General features: G+C 35.7%; 2 protein-coding genes across 2 annotated transcripts; both read right to left on the bottom strand.

Annotated features, from left to right (window-relative positions):
- Positions 1 to 1,340: 1,340 nt before the first annotated feature.
- On the bottom strand, positions 1,341 to 2,750 carry LOC141816131 (uncharacterized). The gene has a single exon (XM_074703965.1). The coding sequence runs from the start codon at positions 2,748 to 2,750 to the stop codon at positions 1,341 to 1,343; it is 1,410 nt and encodes a 469-aa protein (XP_074560066.1).
- Positions 2,751 to 7,250: 4,500 nt separating this feature from the next.
- On the bottom strand, positions 7,251 to 15,659 carry LOC141816143 (uncharacterized). Its single transcript, XM_074703981.1, has 6 exons — positions 15,606 to 15,659; positions 14,993 to 15,158; positions 14,104 to 14,838; positions 13,310 to 13,748; positions 12,020 to 12,101; positions 7,251 to 7,555 (listed from the first exon to the last, which is right to left on the bottom strand). Exons 1-6 carry the CDS (start codon positions 15,633 to 15,635, stop codon positions 7,349 to 7,351), a joined length of 1,659 nt encoding a protein of 552 aa, XP_074560082.1. The 5' UTR covers positions 15,636 to 15,659; the 3' UTR covers positions 7,251 to 7,348.
- Positions 15,660 to 19,002: the final 3,343 nt, after the last annotated feature.

Raw genomic sequence — 19,002 nt, 5'->3', positions numbered from 1 at the left:
ATAATACAATATCACAATCAAATTATTAATAGGTTATAACCCATGAATATGATTATCTTGGCAGCCTAAGATTTTCTATAATTGCGGAGGTTAATAAAAAAAATTTTCATGATTATATTTCGATTTTAAAATTCAGTTAATTAAAATGTAATAATTGAAATCGAGTTAATTAATTTAATAAATTTTAATTTAAAGACTTATAAATTTAAAAGTGATAATTTATTTTAAATTTAAAAAATAAAATTAATGAATTATATTTATTAATTTAATAAATTATTTTATTAAAATAACTATTTTAATAAAATATTTTATTAAAATATATATAATAAATTTTAAAAAATAAAATTAATAAATTATGTTTATTAATTAAATAAATATTTTATTAAATTAATTATTTTAATGAAATATTTTATTAAAATATATAAATTTATATTAAATTTTAAAAAATAAAATTAATAAATTATTTTATTAAATTAATTATTTTAATAAATTATTTTATTAAAATAAAATTAATGAATTATATCTATTAATTTAATGAATTATTTTATTAAAATATATATAAATTTATGTTTAATTTTGAAAAATAATATTACTAAATTATGTTTATTAATTTAATAAAATATTTTATTAAAATAAAATTAATAAATTATATTTGTTAATTTAATGAATTATTTTATTAAAATAATTACTTTAATAAATCATTTTATTAAAATATATAAATTCATTTTAAAATTTAAAAAATTATAAATAAATTATATTTATTTTATAATATATTATCAATTTATTATCATCATTAATATTATTAATTTAATTTATTTGACTCAAGAGTAATATAATAAATATTAAACTGGTTATATTTTATTCTCTCCAAATACATAAGTTGAACCAAATAACATTAGATTATATTTTATACCATATAATCTTAGTTATGTGATTACTCATGTAACCAACGTTATATATGATAACTTGAACCAAATATATCCTTAAATGTAATTTGATAAAAGACAAGATAGTCTTAGTTGGAAATTCAGTCCAAGGTATCGTCAGTCTAGGCAAGTCAATTGGATCAAAGGAATGATTGGATGGATTAGGCGAGACGCAAACTGTGTGAGTCTAATGAGCTTGGCAATATAAGCATGTCATGTAGGTGGCCTTACGTGATTCAACCAGATTGTGGTCTAGCAAGCATGTCACAAATGATCGTGGAGCCGATCGTGTGGGGCCGCTAAGGTGGCGGATTCCACCTTTTTGCAGAAGAAGAGATTGACATGTTGAGTGTGCACTGCATGAGCTAGACAAGCAAAGTCGGCCAAATCAGCCAAGTCTAGTGAGTTGGATTGTCAGGTCTGGTAGGTTAGAAAGCCATCATTCTCAGCAAGCGAGGGGATATTAGAATTTGCTTCATCATCCTCATCACCCCAGCTTGGTTTTACTGCTGGAACATAATCAATGTATTCCGGGGGATTATATTTCACCATGTAATCATATTTACCACTTGGTTGTCCCAAGGTGTCCCAGATATCCTTCTGTTGAGATTGACCTTCCTGATGATTGATAGCCAAAATATGTTCTTTACCAACCCAATTTAATAATAACTGATCATACTCATCTGGTTCAGGATCAGGTATTGCTTCTTCTGGTTGCGTCGGTGGACATAAGGTTTGCATTAGTGTTGTCCATTCTGATGAATCAATTGATACTTGGCTTGTTGAAGGTTGGTTTGCCTTGGATGTGGATCCAAATCCACAAACTCCTCTTCGTGTATCTGATAATTGTGGGACCTGCATCAATGGTGGTGTAGCAATCTTTGTAAAGATTATTTGGGCGATTGCCTCACCCCTTTTAAAATAAACAGGTTCAAATGTTAGATTGAAGACCAAAATTTTAATTTCTCCTCGGTAATCGCTGTCAATTATCCTTGCTCCAATGTGAATACCCTTTTTCCAGGCAACTCCGGATCTTGGAGCAATTCTTCCGTAATATCCTTCAGGAATAGCCATAGCCAATCCTGTGCCAAGTAAATCTCTGTCACCTGCACCAATTTCAACGTTAGCAGTGATATGTAGATCATACCCTGCAGCTCCTTCAGTAGCTCTTGTTGGTATAGTTGAGTTTGGGTTTAATCTTGTAAATTCCACTATAGGTAAAGCTTCTTCAATTGTCAAAACCGCCAGAATTTCCTGCTCAGGAGAATGAATTTCTTCGTCATGTTCATTGACTTGATGTGGTTGCTGCTCAAGGACTGCCGTATATCCTTCAAATTGTAGAGACACACTTTCGTCCATAAGAGCTCGGGACTGAACTCTTGTTGGAGCCATTGGATTTCTTCTCAAAGTTGGCCTCAGTATCCACCTTTGATTCTGCAATTCTTCAGTGGAAAAATGATTCCCTGGTAGAGCAATAACTCTCCTACTGGCCAAGTAGTCTGCAACATGTTGAACATTAAAGGAAAAATTTGTGAAACTAGTATTTGTTAGTCTACGCAGCATCATTCGGGTAATTAATAAATTGCTGGTGCCTCCCTGCCAGTCATTATATCCATGAGTTTGTATTGATAGTTCAAGGTGATTAGAAAAGTCATCAATACTTATCATCAAATCAGGTATCACATAGGTCATCTGAGTTCCTCTGGAAAGATCCATTTCCATCGTTGCTATAATTGCACGATCTCCGCGCCACCGTGTATCTCTCAGAACAACCAGTGCCATAGTTCCTGCATCACATCTATGAAGAGTATAAACTCTTACCATTAGGAGGCTCACATGGATGTGGTGAAAACCAGCCTCTCTTAGAGCTCTATGGTTCTGTGTAGTAACAAGTGGCAGATTCACTTGTCCATCTTCTACACACAGTATATCTTCTTCAGAGTAATGTTGATATACTCGGTGTTGGGTTGGTCTATATCCAGCAGAATAGAGTATTTCTGCCGGTACCATCGTTGCTCTTCTGAATCTAGAAATTTCCAGTTGTGCTTCTGGATCCAATTGGCTTTCAATCGTCCTTCTGAAGCGTCTTTGGCTTGGAATTATTCTTCTTTGCAAATTATATAATCGTCGTTGATTCTGACGATAATCCCGAATCTGATCTTCTGCTGTTGGTACTTGAGTTGTAGTGGTTGTAACTGCTGGTGGTCTAGAAGTCATTTTAACTTCCTTTTCTCTGCTTCAAGAATATCAGAAGGATTTTTATACATTAAGATGGAACCCTTCTTTTTAGGAATAATTGCTTCACCTCCCAAGTTTAGACCAGAAAGCCTTTTTGTCAGCTGCTCAATTGTTACTTCAAGTTCTTTTGAAGGAGTTTCTGGAGGCTGCTGCTGCTGCTGCTGCTTTTTTAATTGAACAACCTGGTTCTGCAAATCTTGAATCAACTCTCCTTGTGATATAAGCAAAGAAATTAGAGTATTATTCTGCTTAACCACTACTTTCAGCAAATCAAAAGTTGACGAATGTACACTTGGTTTCACAAAACCTTTTGCAGGAGCTTCAATATTATCTGTTGATTTTAATGCTTTCAAGTAATTATTATCCTCCAACTGCTTAGAAAGCTCTGTCATCCACCAATCAACCTTTTAACTTCCTGCAAAACACCTTCTACTTTTCTGACACTTCGTCTTAATTCTTCAATTAATTTCACTGTCTCTTCTTCTATTAATTTTGGCTGTTTAGAAATTTCAGTGACTAGGTTTCTAACTTCAGCCTTAGTAAGAGGTTTATTGGACACAAAATCCTTTTCTAGATTTCTCACAGAAGTTCGTAGCTGAGCTACTTCCTTCTGAAGATTTCTATTTTCTTCCTCAAGAAACAGAAATGTTTAAGAGTTACTTTTGACAAAAGACACACTTTACCATGAATCACACCAAGGTTATTGGCTAGATCTTTTGGTTCAGGTTTTGAGGTATCAGCTAGGTCTAAATATTCAAGGTTCTGGTTTCGAGATTTTTCATACCATTCTCTTATATTTTGCTCAACTCTTTATGACATAAAGGAATTCTTTTACCATTAAATTTATTCTTACGGCTTAGGGACTTGTAAAACTTTCTCGCTCATCCGACTGGCTACGACCTCTCTTTTGAGGACTTACGTTGCTCGGCGCCTTTTGCGATCAGTTAACTCATCCGGTCGCTTTATCAAATAAATTTTTAGTAAAAGTCCTTCTCCAAGTTTTTCAAATGAAGTCTAAAAATTATTTTGAGGAATATCTTCAGATAAGATCTTAGGGCTTACCGCCTTATGCACTTACTAGCCTTGCGAAACTCCTGACCAAGGATGCTTATCGGGTCTCCACCTTCCAATCATGCGATTCTTTCCTCAGAAACAATTTTATCCTTTCTGGAAAATACTTATGGATTTTGAGCATATAAGAAACCTGATATGAATTTTTCCCTTACCTTAACCTTGAACAAAGAAGATTTAGCCTGCCATTTGAGCTTAGAAATAATCCAAGCTCTGATACCAAAATTGGATCGACTCTTTAGGAAATTGAAGAAAACAATTCAAGACTCTGCTTAGAACTGTTTTTCCTCCAAAGAGATTTATTGCGGAAAACAAACTTTCACTCACAAACTCACTTACAGGCTTACTTCAGATTAGATCACTTGGTGTTGCTCAAGTGACTAAAACTGATCACACAACACACCTTATATAGGCTAGCGGAGATGGTGATAAGCATGAAGCGGGTGCTCATTGGGCCCCATCAGTCCTTCATTATTATCACTCTCCATCAACCTTTACATTACTTAACGGTTAAGGAACTACAGCTGTGACGCACTTTGAGCGGCTCCCCGAGGCTCAACTCATAGTGCCAGCGAATAAAGCAGACAACTCATAATACCAGCAAATAATTTACATAAAGTAGGATATGAAGGACGATTTGATTCCTTGCCTTATCAGATGTCGTCCTTTATTGCATCTTTGGGTTCCACCATGCTTCACGGGTGGATCTGCTTTATCTCAGAGCTTATCCTCTTCATTCGTTTAACAAGGTTCCAGAGATCTCGTCTGTTCTGCTTTAACTCCGGTAATTGCCTTCGCCAATAATTGAGATCACTATCTTGAGGCCTTTGAGAACTTTGAGGGAATAGGTTCCGTCGTCCACCCTCCATGTGCGCTCGGTGTCCAAAGTCGACTTCCTTCATTTGAAAAATCATTTCCAGCTCATGTAAGCTGGAAAGCACATTCTGTACAGCTTGCTCTTCAATACCAGCCATTGTCTTCCTTTTGTCATGTTCTTCTTTACACAGAATTCCCCTTGAAGTTTCATAAATTAAATCTTCGTATTGTGTTAATAAGGGAAATTTAGTTGAGGCTGAGGCTTCTTGTTGTTCAATAGTAGATTCCTCAGTGAGGACTGCTACTATTTCTGGCTTCGTAATTAACCTGGACAAGGTGTCAGCAAATAAATTTAATTTTCCATCTATATGCTCGAAATTTACCTTAATCCCAGTACCGGTAATGAAATCCATGAAAGTCAGCCATCTAATCCTTAAGGGTTTATTTCTTGCAGTCTTATTGTGGAAAGAAATTATCGACTGACAATCTGTCCTGAGTATAATTTCATTCTTATCTAGGAAATGTATCTTTAATGCTGTCATAGTTTTCATTGCTATAAATATTTCAGCATCAATTACTAATTTCACCACGGAAAATTTTCCATGCGCGTACGCACAAATCTTTTCAGAATTTCTGGGATCATACTTGTTCTTCTTCCATTTACAGATTCCTCCCCATCCAGTCATTGAACCAACTGTCTCAAGTATGATATATGCCCTCTCTGGTGGTATATCAAGATCAGGCAAAGTTTTAACCTGCTCCTTAATTTGTCTGACTAGCTCCCAATCAGAAGATTTCATCCTTTTATCCCCATGTATAAAAGTTTTCTCATAAAGGGGACCCAATTTGGCACTTAGGTTTGGTATATAGGTTCGGGCATAGTTTAATATCCCTAACCATGATCTAAGCCCTTTCTTTTCCTTAAGCTGTTCATCTTTTACCTCAGTAATCTTCTTGATTATGTGAGGTTGAAGTCTAAGCTTCCCTTCTCCTATCTCAGCTCCTAGGAATTCTATTCGTGGTACTGCTATTTTGCATTTATGGGAGATAATACCAGTCCATGTTCTTGACAGAGATTAAGCATAACTTCCAAATGTTTAATATGCTCTGACTCAGACTGAGAAAAGACAAGTATATCATCAATATATACTGCAATAAAATCATCAGTACCTTTGAATATATGATCCATCTTCCTTTGAAATATAGCTGGTGCATTCTTCAATCCGAATGACATTACTAGCCATTCATATAATCCTTGCGGACAAATAAATGTTGTCCACTTCACAGAATCCGGATCCATTGTAATCTGATGAAAACCTGATTTCAAATCAAACTTGAAATAGATTTTTGAATTACTAACCTTCTTAATTATTGTATTGATTTCTGGGAGACTATACTGGTCCTTGTAAGTATTGTCATTAAGTGTCCTGTAATTGAATACCATTCTTTCCTTGCCCTTTACTTCTTTATCAGTTTCAGGATCTACTGATGTCCCAGATTGTACAATCATAGCCATGGTCCGATACCTGCCCTTACTAGGTCTGATCACCTTTAGCTTCAGTAGTTGGTTAACATGTTTTTCAAAAATGAATTTTAATGCAGGAGTTATATGTGAGAGAGGCTTATCTTGTATAGTGATGTCCGGGTTGATCAGATCCAGCTTACACACGACCTTGTTCTTGGCCCAGTGTAGTAATAGATTTTCTCCAATGAATCCCTGCCTTTTCAGCCTTTCTATCAAAGTACCATGCTTCTGAAGTACTTTTGAATTATAAGGGTTAGAAATAAAACATAATTGCTCCTGAATTTCCATATATTCATATTCATTCAGCTGAAGTTCTTCAATTGCAAAAGCTGCAGCCTGATTAGTCGCTACTTCATGCAAATCAAGCGAACTCACAGACAATAACAAAGAGGTCAACGCTAGGAACAGAGAGCTCACTAACAAGAACAGAAGATGATGAAGGGAATAGAAGGTGTTATTTGATGGAAATGAAAGACAAATGAATTGTAAGAATTTTCTTTTCAATTTTTCAATCTGTTTTAAGGTTTGCAATGACTCGTGAACATTGATGGCTTTTCGACTATCAACCAAAAACATATTCCGTTCTACAACAACAGACACAATAAAGAGCATCTTTCAAGAACCATTTGGAAAAACAAGTTTTCTTGATTTCATTGAGACAATAAGCATACCAGACCAAAGTTGAATATGATAACGCATGCAATACAAGGAGAAAAACGATGCAGTAATCCTATACTTTCTGTAACTTAGCTCAGAACTATGGTAGTGGAAATTAGAAAAACCAACTACAGCACCGGAAATGCAGCATTGAAATATGACCGGTTTGGCGAATCTGTTCTGCCTCTTTAGCTGTTCTTGCAGCCTGTCGCTTCCTCTTCGCTTCAGCAACTACTTGTTTCTGCTCTACCCGTCGACGTGTCACTGCAAGTTTCTTAACCATCTTGCCTTGTGCTTGAGCTTTCATCCTTTCAGCTTGGGCCTGAGCAAAAATAAAAACAATAGATACAAAAAGATAAATTACTTCTATTGTTCAAACAAAATCAATGTTCTAATCTTCAAAGGGTAACATCATTAAACTTTTAATCACTTCAAAGATTAAGGAAGAGCATAGAAGTACCATATTGCTAGCATTTATGTACAAAGTAAGAATTTGAAGTTTCTCAACTATCTAACGATAAGCTGGCCTTTGCATTTCAATGTCTTATTAAGAAGCATCATCAAAGAGAAACTGAGGGATTCTCAAGTTTAAAAGACTTTACATTCTGTGGAATCATTATCTCAGAGTTGGAATGTATGAATACTCTAGGGAAACAGGAGGTTGTGATTGTGGTCCCGACAAGTGGTATCATAAGCAGATCTTTAAATGAAACCTCTAGAGTTTCGTAGTAGGTAAGGCAAGTAGCACATAGAATAAAATTATCTGAAAATGACAAGGAATTCAACAAACATCAAAGGATTCATAATAAGCTAAGTTAACCTTTATGATGATTGAGATATCAAATCTATTAATGGAACAAGGTTTTGACGAAGGGCGAGGCATCAAACTATAACTTGCTAATATTTTCATATGGCAGTTAATCATATTACGACATATGACGCTATGCAAAAAAGTGGAGGCACATAGCATGACAAACAGTGTCATTAACTGCATCGATCTTAAAAGCTGGTTGTACCTGTTCTATAAACAAATTATGAAAACTTGATGGAGCATCTAAACATTTTCAGGCTATGGTTAGAGATCTCAAATGGTAACTTAGCACATATTAATTACTTTACTACTTGAATCATCTACTTCTTTAGTGAAAACTCTTCTAGTTGGCAGGAGAGATAATGTGACTCTACAGGAGATGGTTAAGTGAAGCTATTGTATATGTTACTTAAAGGAAAATGTTGTTAATTTAAATTTAAGTCAGAATTAGTTATATAGAGCAGAGGCGCAATAAAAAAAACTAGTCAAAAGATAATTTCTATATTGTAGATCTAGATGTGAGCCTAGATCTTCAAAGGATATCAGGTGCAATACAAGGCAAATGGTTAAATCAGAAGAAATTATCTAGAGAAGAAGGCAAAGATTCAGGGTGGTGTGTAAATAGTCAAAAGGGGCATTGTTTCTCTTATGTCTCAAAGAAAAAGAATGCACCTTCTATAATCTAGTATATAGACTCAGCTTGTGTAGTGTATGTTTATAGCAAGAGGGAGAGAGAGTTGTTTCAGATGTTTGATGCAAGTTTTTAACCATGAATATAAATCTAAGAGATAAGTCATAGATGAAGGTCCAACAAGTCAATGCAGTCAAACCCAATTAAACTAGAGGAATACAACACATCTTGGGGAGATGAGAGGAATTTAGTTTTATAAGATGGCTACATTTACAATGTTGGGGCCTAGGAGACTAAGAGGTTTATCCTGGAGAATTTTTCTTTCAAAGAGATGTTTTAGTAGTTGAAAAATGTGAAGATGAGTTTTTCATTCATGTTGAGGAAGAGTTTAGGAATGATTGAGAGTCCTCTTGTAATAAGTTTAGCCAATGAATTTATTGTACTTTGGCTCTCATAGTATTCAGATTTAGATTCTCTTTGAGGATATAAGCTTAAGCTAAACTGCATTAAATTGTTTTTCTTGTGTGTTTGTATGATTGCGACTTGGGAGATAAAGATTTCACCATGCGACCTTATAGTGAGGGTTATTAAGTATTCTAAATGCATCATTATCTGATCTATAAGTGCGTTCCTTAAGGCGGTGGATTATGCAAGAGGTGCAAGAATGACCTCCAGTCCCATCCAGTGGTATCAAAGCACTTGTTATCCCAATAGTTAAACATATAAGAAATTGCACAATTAACTAAGAAAGTAGATTGAATGTGATTGAGACTCTTTGAGTGATATAAAAGTTTGAATGCACTGAAAATCAAAAATAGGTATGTACATTTGAAAAAAGGCTCCATTCTCTAGTAAGTAGATAAATAATATTATAACAAAGCATTTGATTATTATTATTTTTATAATCCAGGTGTTCAGCTTCACCTGACTAATTTTGGAGATAGACGACCTTCCCCCTAGTTCACCTAATAGGTAAATCTGCCACAACTTATGCATACTTAGAAATTAACCTCCAGAATATTCATTTTATTTTTTTTACTTTTGTTCAATAGAGAAATGTTGTCCTTTTTCATACATATGATAAGGAGGAGCTCCCAAAATGAAAATTGTTGGAAAGCAATAGAAGTGTCAATGCATTGTGCCTGGGTGAGGCACAACACAGGCTAGTTTTGCCTAGTTTTTTATGGGTCATGCCTAGACCAGACCATGATTCGAATAACGGTTCGACGATTCAAGAATGTTAACCCTTAACTCTTAACCGTCCAAGATGGTTACAGTTTGGTTCACAGCTCGCGACAGTTCAAAATTATTATTTTTTAATTTTTAAAAAATTATAAATTATAAATTTATAAAAATAATATATATATATATATATATATATATATATATATATATATATATATATATATATATATATATAAGAACTTACAATTATTTAAGTTGCAATCTCTTTGGAGTATAGAAAAATCAAAGCCACGTAGTTCGCTTATCTTTTTACTCTTGTTATCTTACATTATTATTCAATTTTCAACTTTGTTACCTTGGGAATCAAATAATTTCAACCGTTTAAAAAATAAAAAATTCTTTTGAATGGTTGAAATTGACGAGTTCCAATGGTTAAAATAGCCTTCAATTTTTTTTTCTTTTCACTAGATTTATCAATTAATAATAAGTCTTCTTCTACCATCGATATGATTAAACCTGATGACACAATTGATACACTAATTTTTATGCTTACAGTAGGCCTATTTAAGCTAGACAGAGACATTGCTTTTACTCGGATCCTTTCGATTGGAAGATCTTTTGGTCATTCTTAGTTCAAAAGATCAAAATTAGAGTTACCAAAGGGAATTCTGTTTTAGGCATTACTTAAGATAGTCGTGAAAGACTTGCTCCTTCTACATAGGCTCTGCTGTTTGAGGGCTTTGGTACATCTCTATTGAAAAAGAAGTCAATGATTTCATTATTTATTAATTAATGTTCTTTTTTCCTTCTAGCCGTGGGATCCAATCGTCAAAATCAAGAAAAAATCATCATGGACTAAGATCCAAATGGATCAATCTTGTTGGGAGGTACTGCCACGGAGAAGAAAAGGTCATCAAAGCACGTGCTAGCTTTGATGATGAAGAATGATAACCATCACCCTTCCATGTTGTCATTTCTTCCTCATCCAACATTCAAATGAGAAAAAAAGCATTTCTTTATTGTAAATCATTTCTTTATTGTAAATCAAGCTTTTTCATCCTTCTCTTTCCTTCCCTTACTCTCTTTTTTTCCCAACAATAAAATTTAAAAAAATGGTTGAATCAGCGATTCAATCCGTAGGTTCACGGTTATTTTGGGCCTTGAATCAGAATTAGCCCAACCCCAGATGAATCGATTCCGATTTTGGGCCGGCTAATCGAGTTAACAGGTAACCGACCCGTTGACCCAATTACAGGTCCGGTTCAAATCCGACTAGAGGGTCGAATCTAGTCATGCCTCAACAACTAGCCTAACTCCAACCAAGTCATGACAAGCACAACTCCAAACATTTCGTATTGAGCACAACCTCAAATAGGTCTACTTGGCAAAGATCTAGGCTCGAGTGACTTGTGTCCATGGTAACATGATAATTTACATTAAATTTTATAAAAAATAAAATTATAAAAATTAACTAAAATTAGTTTTTATAAAGATTAATTAAAATCTTGATATTAAAACTTATATTTTTATTTTTAAAATATAAAATCTTTAAAATAAAAACTAATAATAAATTGACCAAGTTTGGGCTCAAGAATCTGCTAGGGTTACTGAGCTAGCACAACATGGTCCAAGGTGAGCCATGCTAGATCATGACATGAGTAGCACAACCCAATTTACTCCTTTAAGGAGCATTGATGGTGCAGTAATTTCTATGTAGTAGATAATTTGTCAATCTTGTACTCTACATAGATGGATCTTATTACTGTAGGATAACTTGTAGGGTAAATTATATGTATTTGGTATTTTATGTACCCTACATCTAGCCTAATTTAATATAAATTATGTACATTATATTAGCTAGATGATTTTTGACTTACCTTCGTCAAGGATGAAGAAGAAAAATAAAAATTAGATGACGCCTTTAACTTGTATCAAATAAGGCCAAACTAATTGTACTATAAAGTGGAGATTTTATGAAAAAAAAATGTTGTCATAAATATCAGTGAACTATAAAGGGTGTGCATATAGTTTTAATCTTGTTGCTTGTTTGCTTTTATTTCTTTTCTTTCCTGAACTCTTTTCTTCTCTCCATATTTCATCTGTGTAACTGCATGAAATAATCCACATTTAGAAGCCTTCAAGGTTACCAGCAGTCTTACCTCAATTCTCCTCAGTTTCATTTCATATTTTGCTTTCTGATGGTCCTCCCATGCTTGTATTTTAGCCTCTTCACGGCTATACCTGAAATAAGTTAGGGATTCAATCTCCTGACCTCAACATGTACAAAGTCATGCCACTAGTTAAGTCTCCAAATCATTTACCGCAATCATTACTAGTGAAATTGAAATTAAGCAATTTATGAACACAAGTATCAATGGCAATATGGTCGTTCACATTATGAAATTTGTGTTCACAGGTAACAAGGTACCTATATGGTTCTTACTATGTGCATTGCCTTGTCCCATTCCTTGACTTTAAAAGGACAAAGTAGGTCCAACCACATAGTGGTTTTACTCATTCATGCCACAGGGTTTAGATTTCATTCTGTTTCAATTCAAGGCTGTATATTTTCAGTCTAGTAGAAAACTTGCTAGCATCCAAAATACTCAAAAACTCAAAGCTGAACTACAATCACCTTACATAGCGTTCAATGGATGGATTAGATCTGTGCAATCAATTGAAAATGACATGGCTTGGCTTGATGATGATGAGATGAAAAGAAGACTAACTTATGCACTATGTACACATAATCAAGTCCATGTCACTAAACAATCTACAATGGGTCCTCAATTTGTCACTCAGCAGAGGATCTAGATGCTATACTAAATAATTCCTAATAGTCAATGCACATTGGTTCCCTGCAAGAATATAGATATGTGATTATATAACAAGTATTCTCTTAATAATTGTGAGCATGTGTCATTGTCTCATCAAGAAACTTAAAGGAGCTAATTTCAATGAATTGAGAAGCAAATAACAAAGAAAATGACAATCAGAAAAAGCTTTTACATTGAATGAATGAGACGAGGAAATTTATGTCCTTTGCAGATTTAGGTGGCACTTGGGCATGTGTTACATGCATGCTTCCAAAATTTGAAAATTGTCTGTTCAAAAATTTAAATATGTGGATGCGTTGGCTGCCGGCATGGATGTCCTTAAAGACTAAATGACAACTGGACACATAGCACTCTTTAGTTATCAAGGTTCACATTAACAAATGTTGAATAGATGAATATTATTGAGAACAAAACAAGAATAAGCAGAATAGCACAAAAGTTGACTGCAAAACTACTTTCTTCATTTACTTTATTACATAAAATGTAGTCTTGGATAAATATCTACTTACCATCTACAAAGTAATGCTCATATCTGAGAAAACTGTTAACACCCAAAATGGACTATTTCTAGAAATGTTAAAGGGCTAAATAATATGAACTAACAAATGATACCTGAAAGTATATGCAGATTTTTGAGACTCCTCCCATGCAGCTGCATGGGCTTCAAATTCTGATATTTTTATTCTTTCTGAGTCTAGACTGGAAGAAGTATGTTCCTTGTCATCTTTACTAGCCCAGGAAGCAATGTTCAACTTACCAAGTTGAATTCCAAGGGCGGCTATCTCTCTTCTTGTTTTCAATTGCACTTCTTTATCAGACAATTCTCTGTTGCTGACATTCTTTTGCATTTTTAATTCATCCTGTGTATTTGAGCCAGCAGGGGTCGAGGGTGGTGCTTCTTTTTTTGGACTTGATGGAGTTGAAGAAAGTGGAGTTCTGATGGGAGTCGTTGCCCCAACAGGTGTTCCAGTCCTCGAAGGGTCCTGGCTTGGAATGGGTGTCATCTCTGTTCCAACATCTCTCATTGAAACAGACTGAAAATCAGGTGTACCTACATAAATGAATAAGAAATTTATTGAAAGCTGATTAAAAGGAAAAAATAAAGCTTAAAATAGCTAGTGATTTATGCATTATTCAAATTTAACAGTTAGCATTGCAAATATGCATGAAGGATTTCTAAGACTACTCTTGTAGAAATATTTGCTATAGGGTTCTCTGATGTCAATAACTCATTTGTCATTCAAAAAATATTACACTAAATTCATAAAAGAATTGAGAGCATACAAATAAGATCCAAAAGAGACAGGAATCGCAGAAAAACCAGTCATTAAGGACATTTTAGGACAACAGTTGATCAAGGTATGAGTTTATTTGAAATAATACAAGGTAGTCTAAGTATTTCGTACCAGGTGTAATAGTTGTAGGATTTTCTTGGGCATTGGGCTTGCTATAACAACTGCTAACAGAAGATAAATCTGTCAACCCACTTGCTCCAGTTGTGGAGTCCAAATTGGATAGTGAGGAAGTAGGAGTAAAAGAGAACTTCTCAGTCACAGTTTGTGATGCAGATTTGTTCACGCTGCCATATTTTGAATCTGCTTCCTGTATGAAAGAATGTCTTTCTACATTCCGATACTCTGATGCAAGCTTATTGGAAACAACTTCCAGGCACCCCAGGTTTTGCCCAACAACCTTCTTTGGAACATTTGGCTTTAAATGCATAATTTGTCGATGAAGTATCCATCTCTCTGCATCATTCCACTTCGACGGAAGATTCTTCAAGAAGGGATTAGCCACTTGCTGCTGCAGCAGTCTCTCCCCTTTATGAAACTCAAAACTGCGAGTGCTACCATTGTCATTTACACCATCATGGGCTATTCCATCTTCTGGTATTTGCACTGGATGGACTGTGTTCAAATTGCTGGTTGAATCAGCCAACATAGGATCAGATTTAACAGCATCTCGAGTCTTATTGCAACAGATATCAACTTTGACTTTGGAAAGAAAATCCTTCCTAAAGGATGGAGTTTGATCTCCCTGAGAATAGCTAAGAACATTCTTAACAGACAACTCCAATCTTGGAACTTCTGAGCTTGCTATAGCACTCAGAGAAGTAGCACCTTTGGACTCTCTAAAGCCAACTATAACCAAGAGAAAGGCATTAGCCTGAAGAAAAAATGTGTAGCCTATGAAGTTTTAAACATATGACCATAAAAGTACAAACATTTTCTTCTAAATGCAAACTTAATCTCTCATTGACATTTAATCAAACATCTAAAGCTCACATTGACTGACCTTCTTCCTCAAAATCTTCAGCTAATAGGCTGCTTTTGGAGTGCTCCATTTCCTCAAGCTTGGAAGGAGATGCTCTAGAGGAACTATTCCCTCCTTCCTTCTTTTGAGCACCACCGCGAGTGCCTAATAATTTAATCCTGAGCTTACTGGGAGAAAGTACTCCCATCTGCAAATACAAATTATCAACAAACACAGACTGAATACTTAACAGGATTCAACATATTTAGAACTGCAAATCAACAATGAGACGTAATCCACTAAATCCTCTAAAGATCCTCACTCAAATCCCATTACACTTACACATACTACTAACTCAGCATAACATGCAGCTCATGCAAAGCAGAAACCCATATCAAAATGAGCAGCAAAAGCTGTCTATCACAAATGGCATGCAAGGCCACTCGATGCAGGCAAGAACAAAAAAAAAAAAAAACTCGGTGGCGTTGACAAATGCAGTTACGTGTTCTTGTGCAGGCACAAAGAGACAGGTGCAGCAAAGACAAATCTTTGTGGCACATCCAAACTGTTGAAAAATTCAGTGGTACAGTGAAAGGCAACAAAGAGATTGACAGCATATTTAAACTCGACAAGGAACTTAAAATTAAACCAGTACCTGAACTTTGTGAATCCTCTCATACTCCATTTCCTACACACAGAGAGTGCTGCAGTGTGTGTGTGTGGGCGCGCGCGCCTGTGCTCTTATGAGTTGTTGCCAAAACGCCAGAGTCGAGTTTAAGCAAGGAAGCGAATCGGCGGCGTTTCCAATTCCTCGGGGAGCTTCAAGCACTTTTATTATTTCTGTTGGAAAAAACTTTTTGCTTTTATTTCGCCACCCCTGGAAATTTGAAGCTTTTGGTTAAGGTAGTAGGCCAACTTTTTCATATAAACTTTTATAGTAACACTAACTAATTTAGGCAAAATTATATATCCATCTATTTTATAAAATAGATGAACCTTTAATTAGTGTTTAGTCACATACAAAAATGAATTCAAAGTTTTTTTTTATGCCTAAAAAGATGAAAGATGTGCCATAAAGACTAGAAAAGGCAAGCATCATGAGTAACAAATCCCACTTTTGCTTAAATCTCGGGTGGAGTAGATGATGAATTAAACAAGTCCAAGAAAATGATGGATTGGACTGGATTGAATTGAAGATCAAACTGTGGCACATCAGCAGCTGGATTGGACCTTGAGATTGGTGCTTCATTGGCTTCTCTGTTTGGCATTCAATTTTCAAGTTTGTTCATTCACTGCAGGAGCCAGTCAAAGTTTCTTCTCGGTGCCCCATAAAAATATTACGTGTAGTAGAGAAAGTGCTGCCATGCCCATGCCCTGTGTGTCAGAGTTTAGGGTTCCCCTAAAAGCCACAATGATCGCTCACGAGAGTAAAAATACAATAAAATTAAATAAGAAATTAAGCACTGATATGCTACAGTAGATACTAAATTAGATTTTGCAGCAGTAACTAAGACTGCACAAGTTAGACTGACTGACAGACAGAATAATTGCTTTGCAGCAAAGACAAATCTTAAAAGATGAGAGTAAAGTATACAAAAAAAAGTTTGATTTTGAATCGGAGAGTTTGAAATGTTGCATCATTGTGTTCAACGGGTACAATGATCACCAAAAAGCCTGCTCGTGTATTTTGTGTCTGCAATTTGATAATACAACAAACATGTTGTGGAGTTGATCATTGGGGGAAGAAATAATGCTCCCTTAACATAGAGAGACTGATCATTTTGTCACCACTTGAGCTAGAATATGTATCAAATTGAACAGGATAAACTATCAAACTGTTTGAATGACATTGTTGGATCAAATCACTTTTTTTTTTACCAAATATTGTAATGCAGATTCGTAACCGTCTGCAGCCGACATGATTGTAGTGGTTGCTTGTCAGTTTGACAAAATTTGAACCGGGTGAGCTCCGAAAGCACGTTTCTCCTACCTCTTCTGTGCTAATACTGAAAACAAGTACATGCATGTAAGAAAACTTAATTATAGTTCAGGGTAGGGCGACCAACCCGTGAAATGGAAGGCAGTAGAAGGCAGCTTCAATTAATAGGACTATTTCCATGCAGAGCTGTCCCTCAGCTGCACTCACTGAATCTGAAAACCCATATAAAATAATCACATTAGGAAGTATATTGGGAATATGATACAAAAGAAGTACTAAAACCAAATTTATCACTTAAAAAGCCTCAAACCTGCCTCCTGTTGCTTCCATGTTGAAAGAATAGTATGATCTTCGCTCCAGTGTTTAGTGGGGCATTTGGTCTCCATTTCCAGTGTCAATCCAGACTTGAATAGCATACATGAAGCTATTACACAGATGCAAACTTTACCGTGAAATTGTATAGAGGTTCAAACAAACCTGAGCGCAACCTGGAGTTGTCCTGAGGCTGAGTTATGCAGATCATATCATTTAAGAGCACAGGTTATGATGGAATCTCTGAATTTACCATGTCGACAGAAGAATAAAAAAGCAAGGGATTTTCATATGTATGCTAAATTTCTAGAAAAAAATCAACTTAATACATTCAAAGGTTTTACATCTTGACCAACAGCAAAACAAGGAATGTCCCAAAGGTAAGAATATGAGACTCAAATGGAGCATTCTCAAAAAATGATAATTAAACAAAATTGAAGGCATGATCCACGTTTTTTCTTGGTTTTTTCATGCCTGAAGTTCCTGCAAAATAAATAAGAAAACGCAAGTGTAAACCACAATTCTACACGTATTAGCATCTGGGAACATCAACTCGAGCAAAACTTGCTGTGTACAAATTCACATGGGCATTGCTGAAGTGGGAAATCAATTTCTTCTTGTTCGATCTAGATCGAGGTGATTACCTTGTGTGTTGCGGAATCTCGTAGGATCGGTAAGAAGCCTACAAGAGTCTTCTTCGTAGTTTCTCGCTCCAAACGTCCTCGGAATCCGGTGGTGATGTCCCGTGAAAAAAGTCTCGTACTCGTGTGTGTTAGAGAGAGAGAAAAGGGAGAGTCTTACGCAGCTCCTGTCCAAGAGAGAAAACTCTCTTCATTTGCATACGCATGGGGAGAAGAAGCCGAGACCTCACTGCCTTTTATAGAAAACAAACAACCGCACAGCGGTTTGTTTCTTTCCAAAGGTTGCTTTTGGTACCCAACGGTTGTCTCTTTCCAAAGGTTGCTTTTGGTGCCCGCTGTGGGCAACAACCGCCCACAGTTAACATCTCCCACTTGCCCACAGAGGGCACAATAAAATATCAGTTGCTCACTAAGAGCAATTCATCTCTCGACACTTGCTTCTCAATCTATCATACGGCGAATGGAATGAGCGACCTTACGAGAGTCAGCACAACAAATGAGTAGTGATCTATTAAGTTATCACCAAAACTAACAGATCACAATACTCTAAAGGAATCCCGTGGTACCCTAGATATCTTCAATATTCACCAGTTTTAACATCCCGAATCTATTAAAACTAGCGACGTCAAAACTCGAACGTTTTGTGCTCACGACTTTATCGCCACTAAGTCGACATAGTCCCTCGAGGTATGAGCCACAAAACACGGTGCAATATTTAGATGTCTTTCTTGAGTTCTCATGTCAATTTAATTAGTCTTGACCGCTTTCCTAGTCATGTCCCGCTGGACTATATCAGCCATAGCCCTAAGGTGCATGCTAAAGTAGCGACATCAAGCTTTCTTTTCATGACATAGATCTCAAGTCCTAAGGGTACAGATGGATCAATAAATTATGATCCAAGAGCTCACACAATGATGAAACAGAGATCTCATTCATCATTCTCTTCAATGGTCGTTTTACACACATGTGGTATGATCACATGCTACGGTGTTCTTCCATCATTATGGATGTATCACATACAACATAATAAAACACCATACGGTTCTTAGTCTAGCCACTCCCACTGCGGCTAACCCGAGTCTCACGACGTCTTATCATAAAACTCGCAACCGGCTTAATGAAGGCTTCACGGATTTGATTCTCATATCCTATGATCGATC

Source organism: Curcuma longa, unplaced genomic scaffold, assembly GCF_044706935.1.
Source record: "Curcuma longa cultivar G26 ecotype Majalengka, Jawa Barat unplaced genomic scaffold, ITB_CL_G26_1.1 contig_14452, whole genome shotgun sequence".
Lineage (NCBI taxonomy): Eukaryota > Viridiplantae > Streptophyta > Magnoliopsida > Zingiberales > Zingiberaceae > Curcuma > Curcuma longa.
Note: the sequence above shows the minus strand (reverse complement) of the source record. Positions and strands in the feature narration are given on the sequence as shown.

Coding starts and splice junctions, on each gene's coding strand:
- LOC141816131 (XM_074703965.1), bottom strand. CDS start 2,750: ATGGTAAGAGTTTATACTCTTCATAGATGTGATGCAGGAACTATGGCA.
- LOC141816143 (XM_074703981.1), bottom strand. CDS start 15,635: ATGGAGTATGAGAGGATTCACAAAGTTCAG. Junction 14,839..14,992: donor TGAAGATTTTGAGGAAGAAG/GTCAGTCAATGT, acceptor TCTTGGTTATAG/TTGGCTTTAGAGAGTCCAAA. Junction 12,102..13,309: donor AAATCTGCATATACTTTCAG/GTATCATTTGTT, acceptor AACTTATTTCAG/GTATAGCCGTGAAGAGGCTA.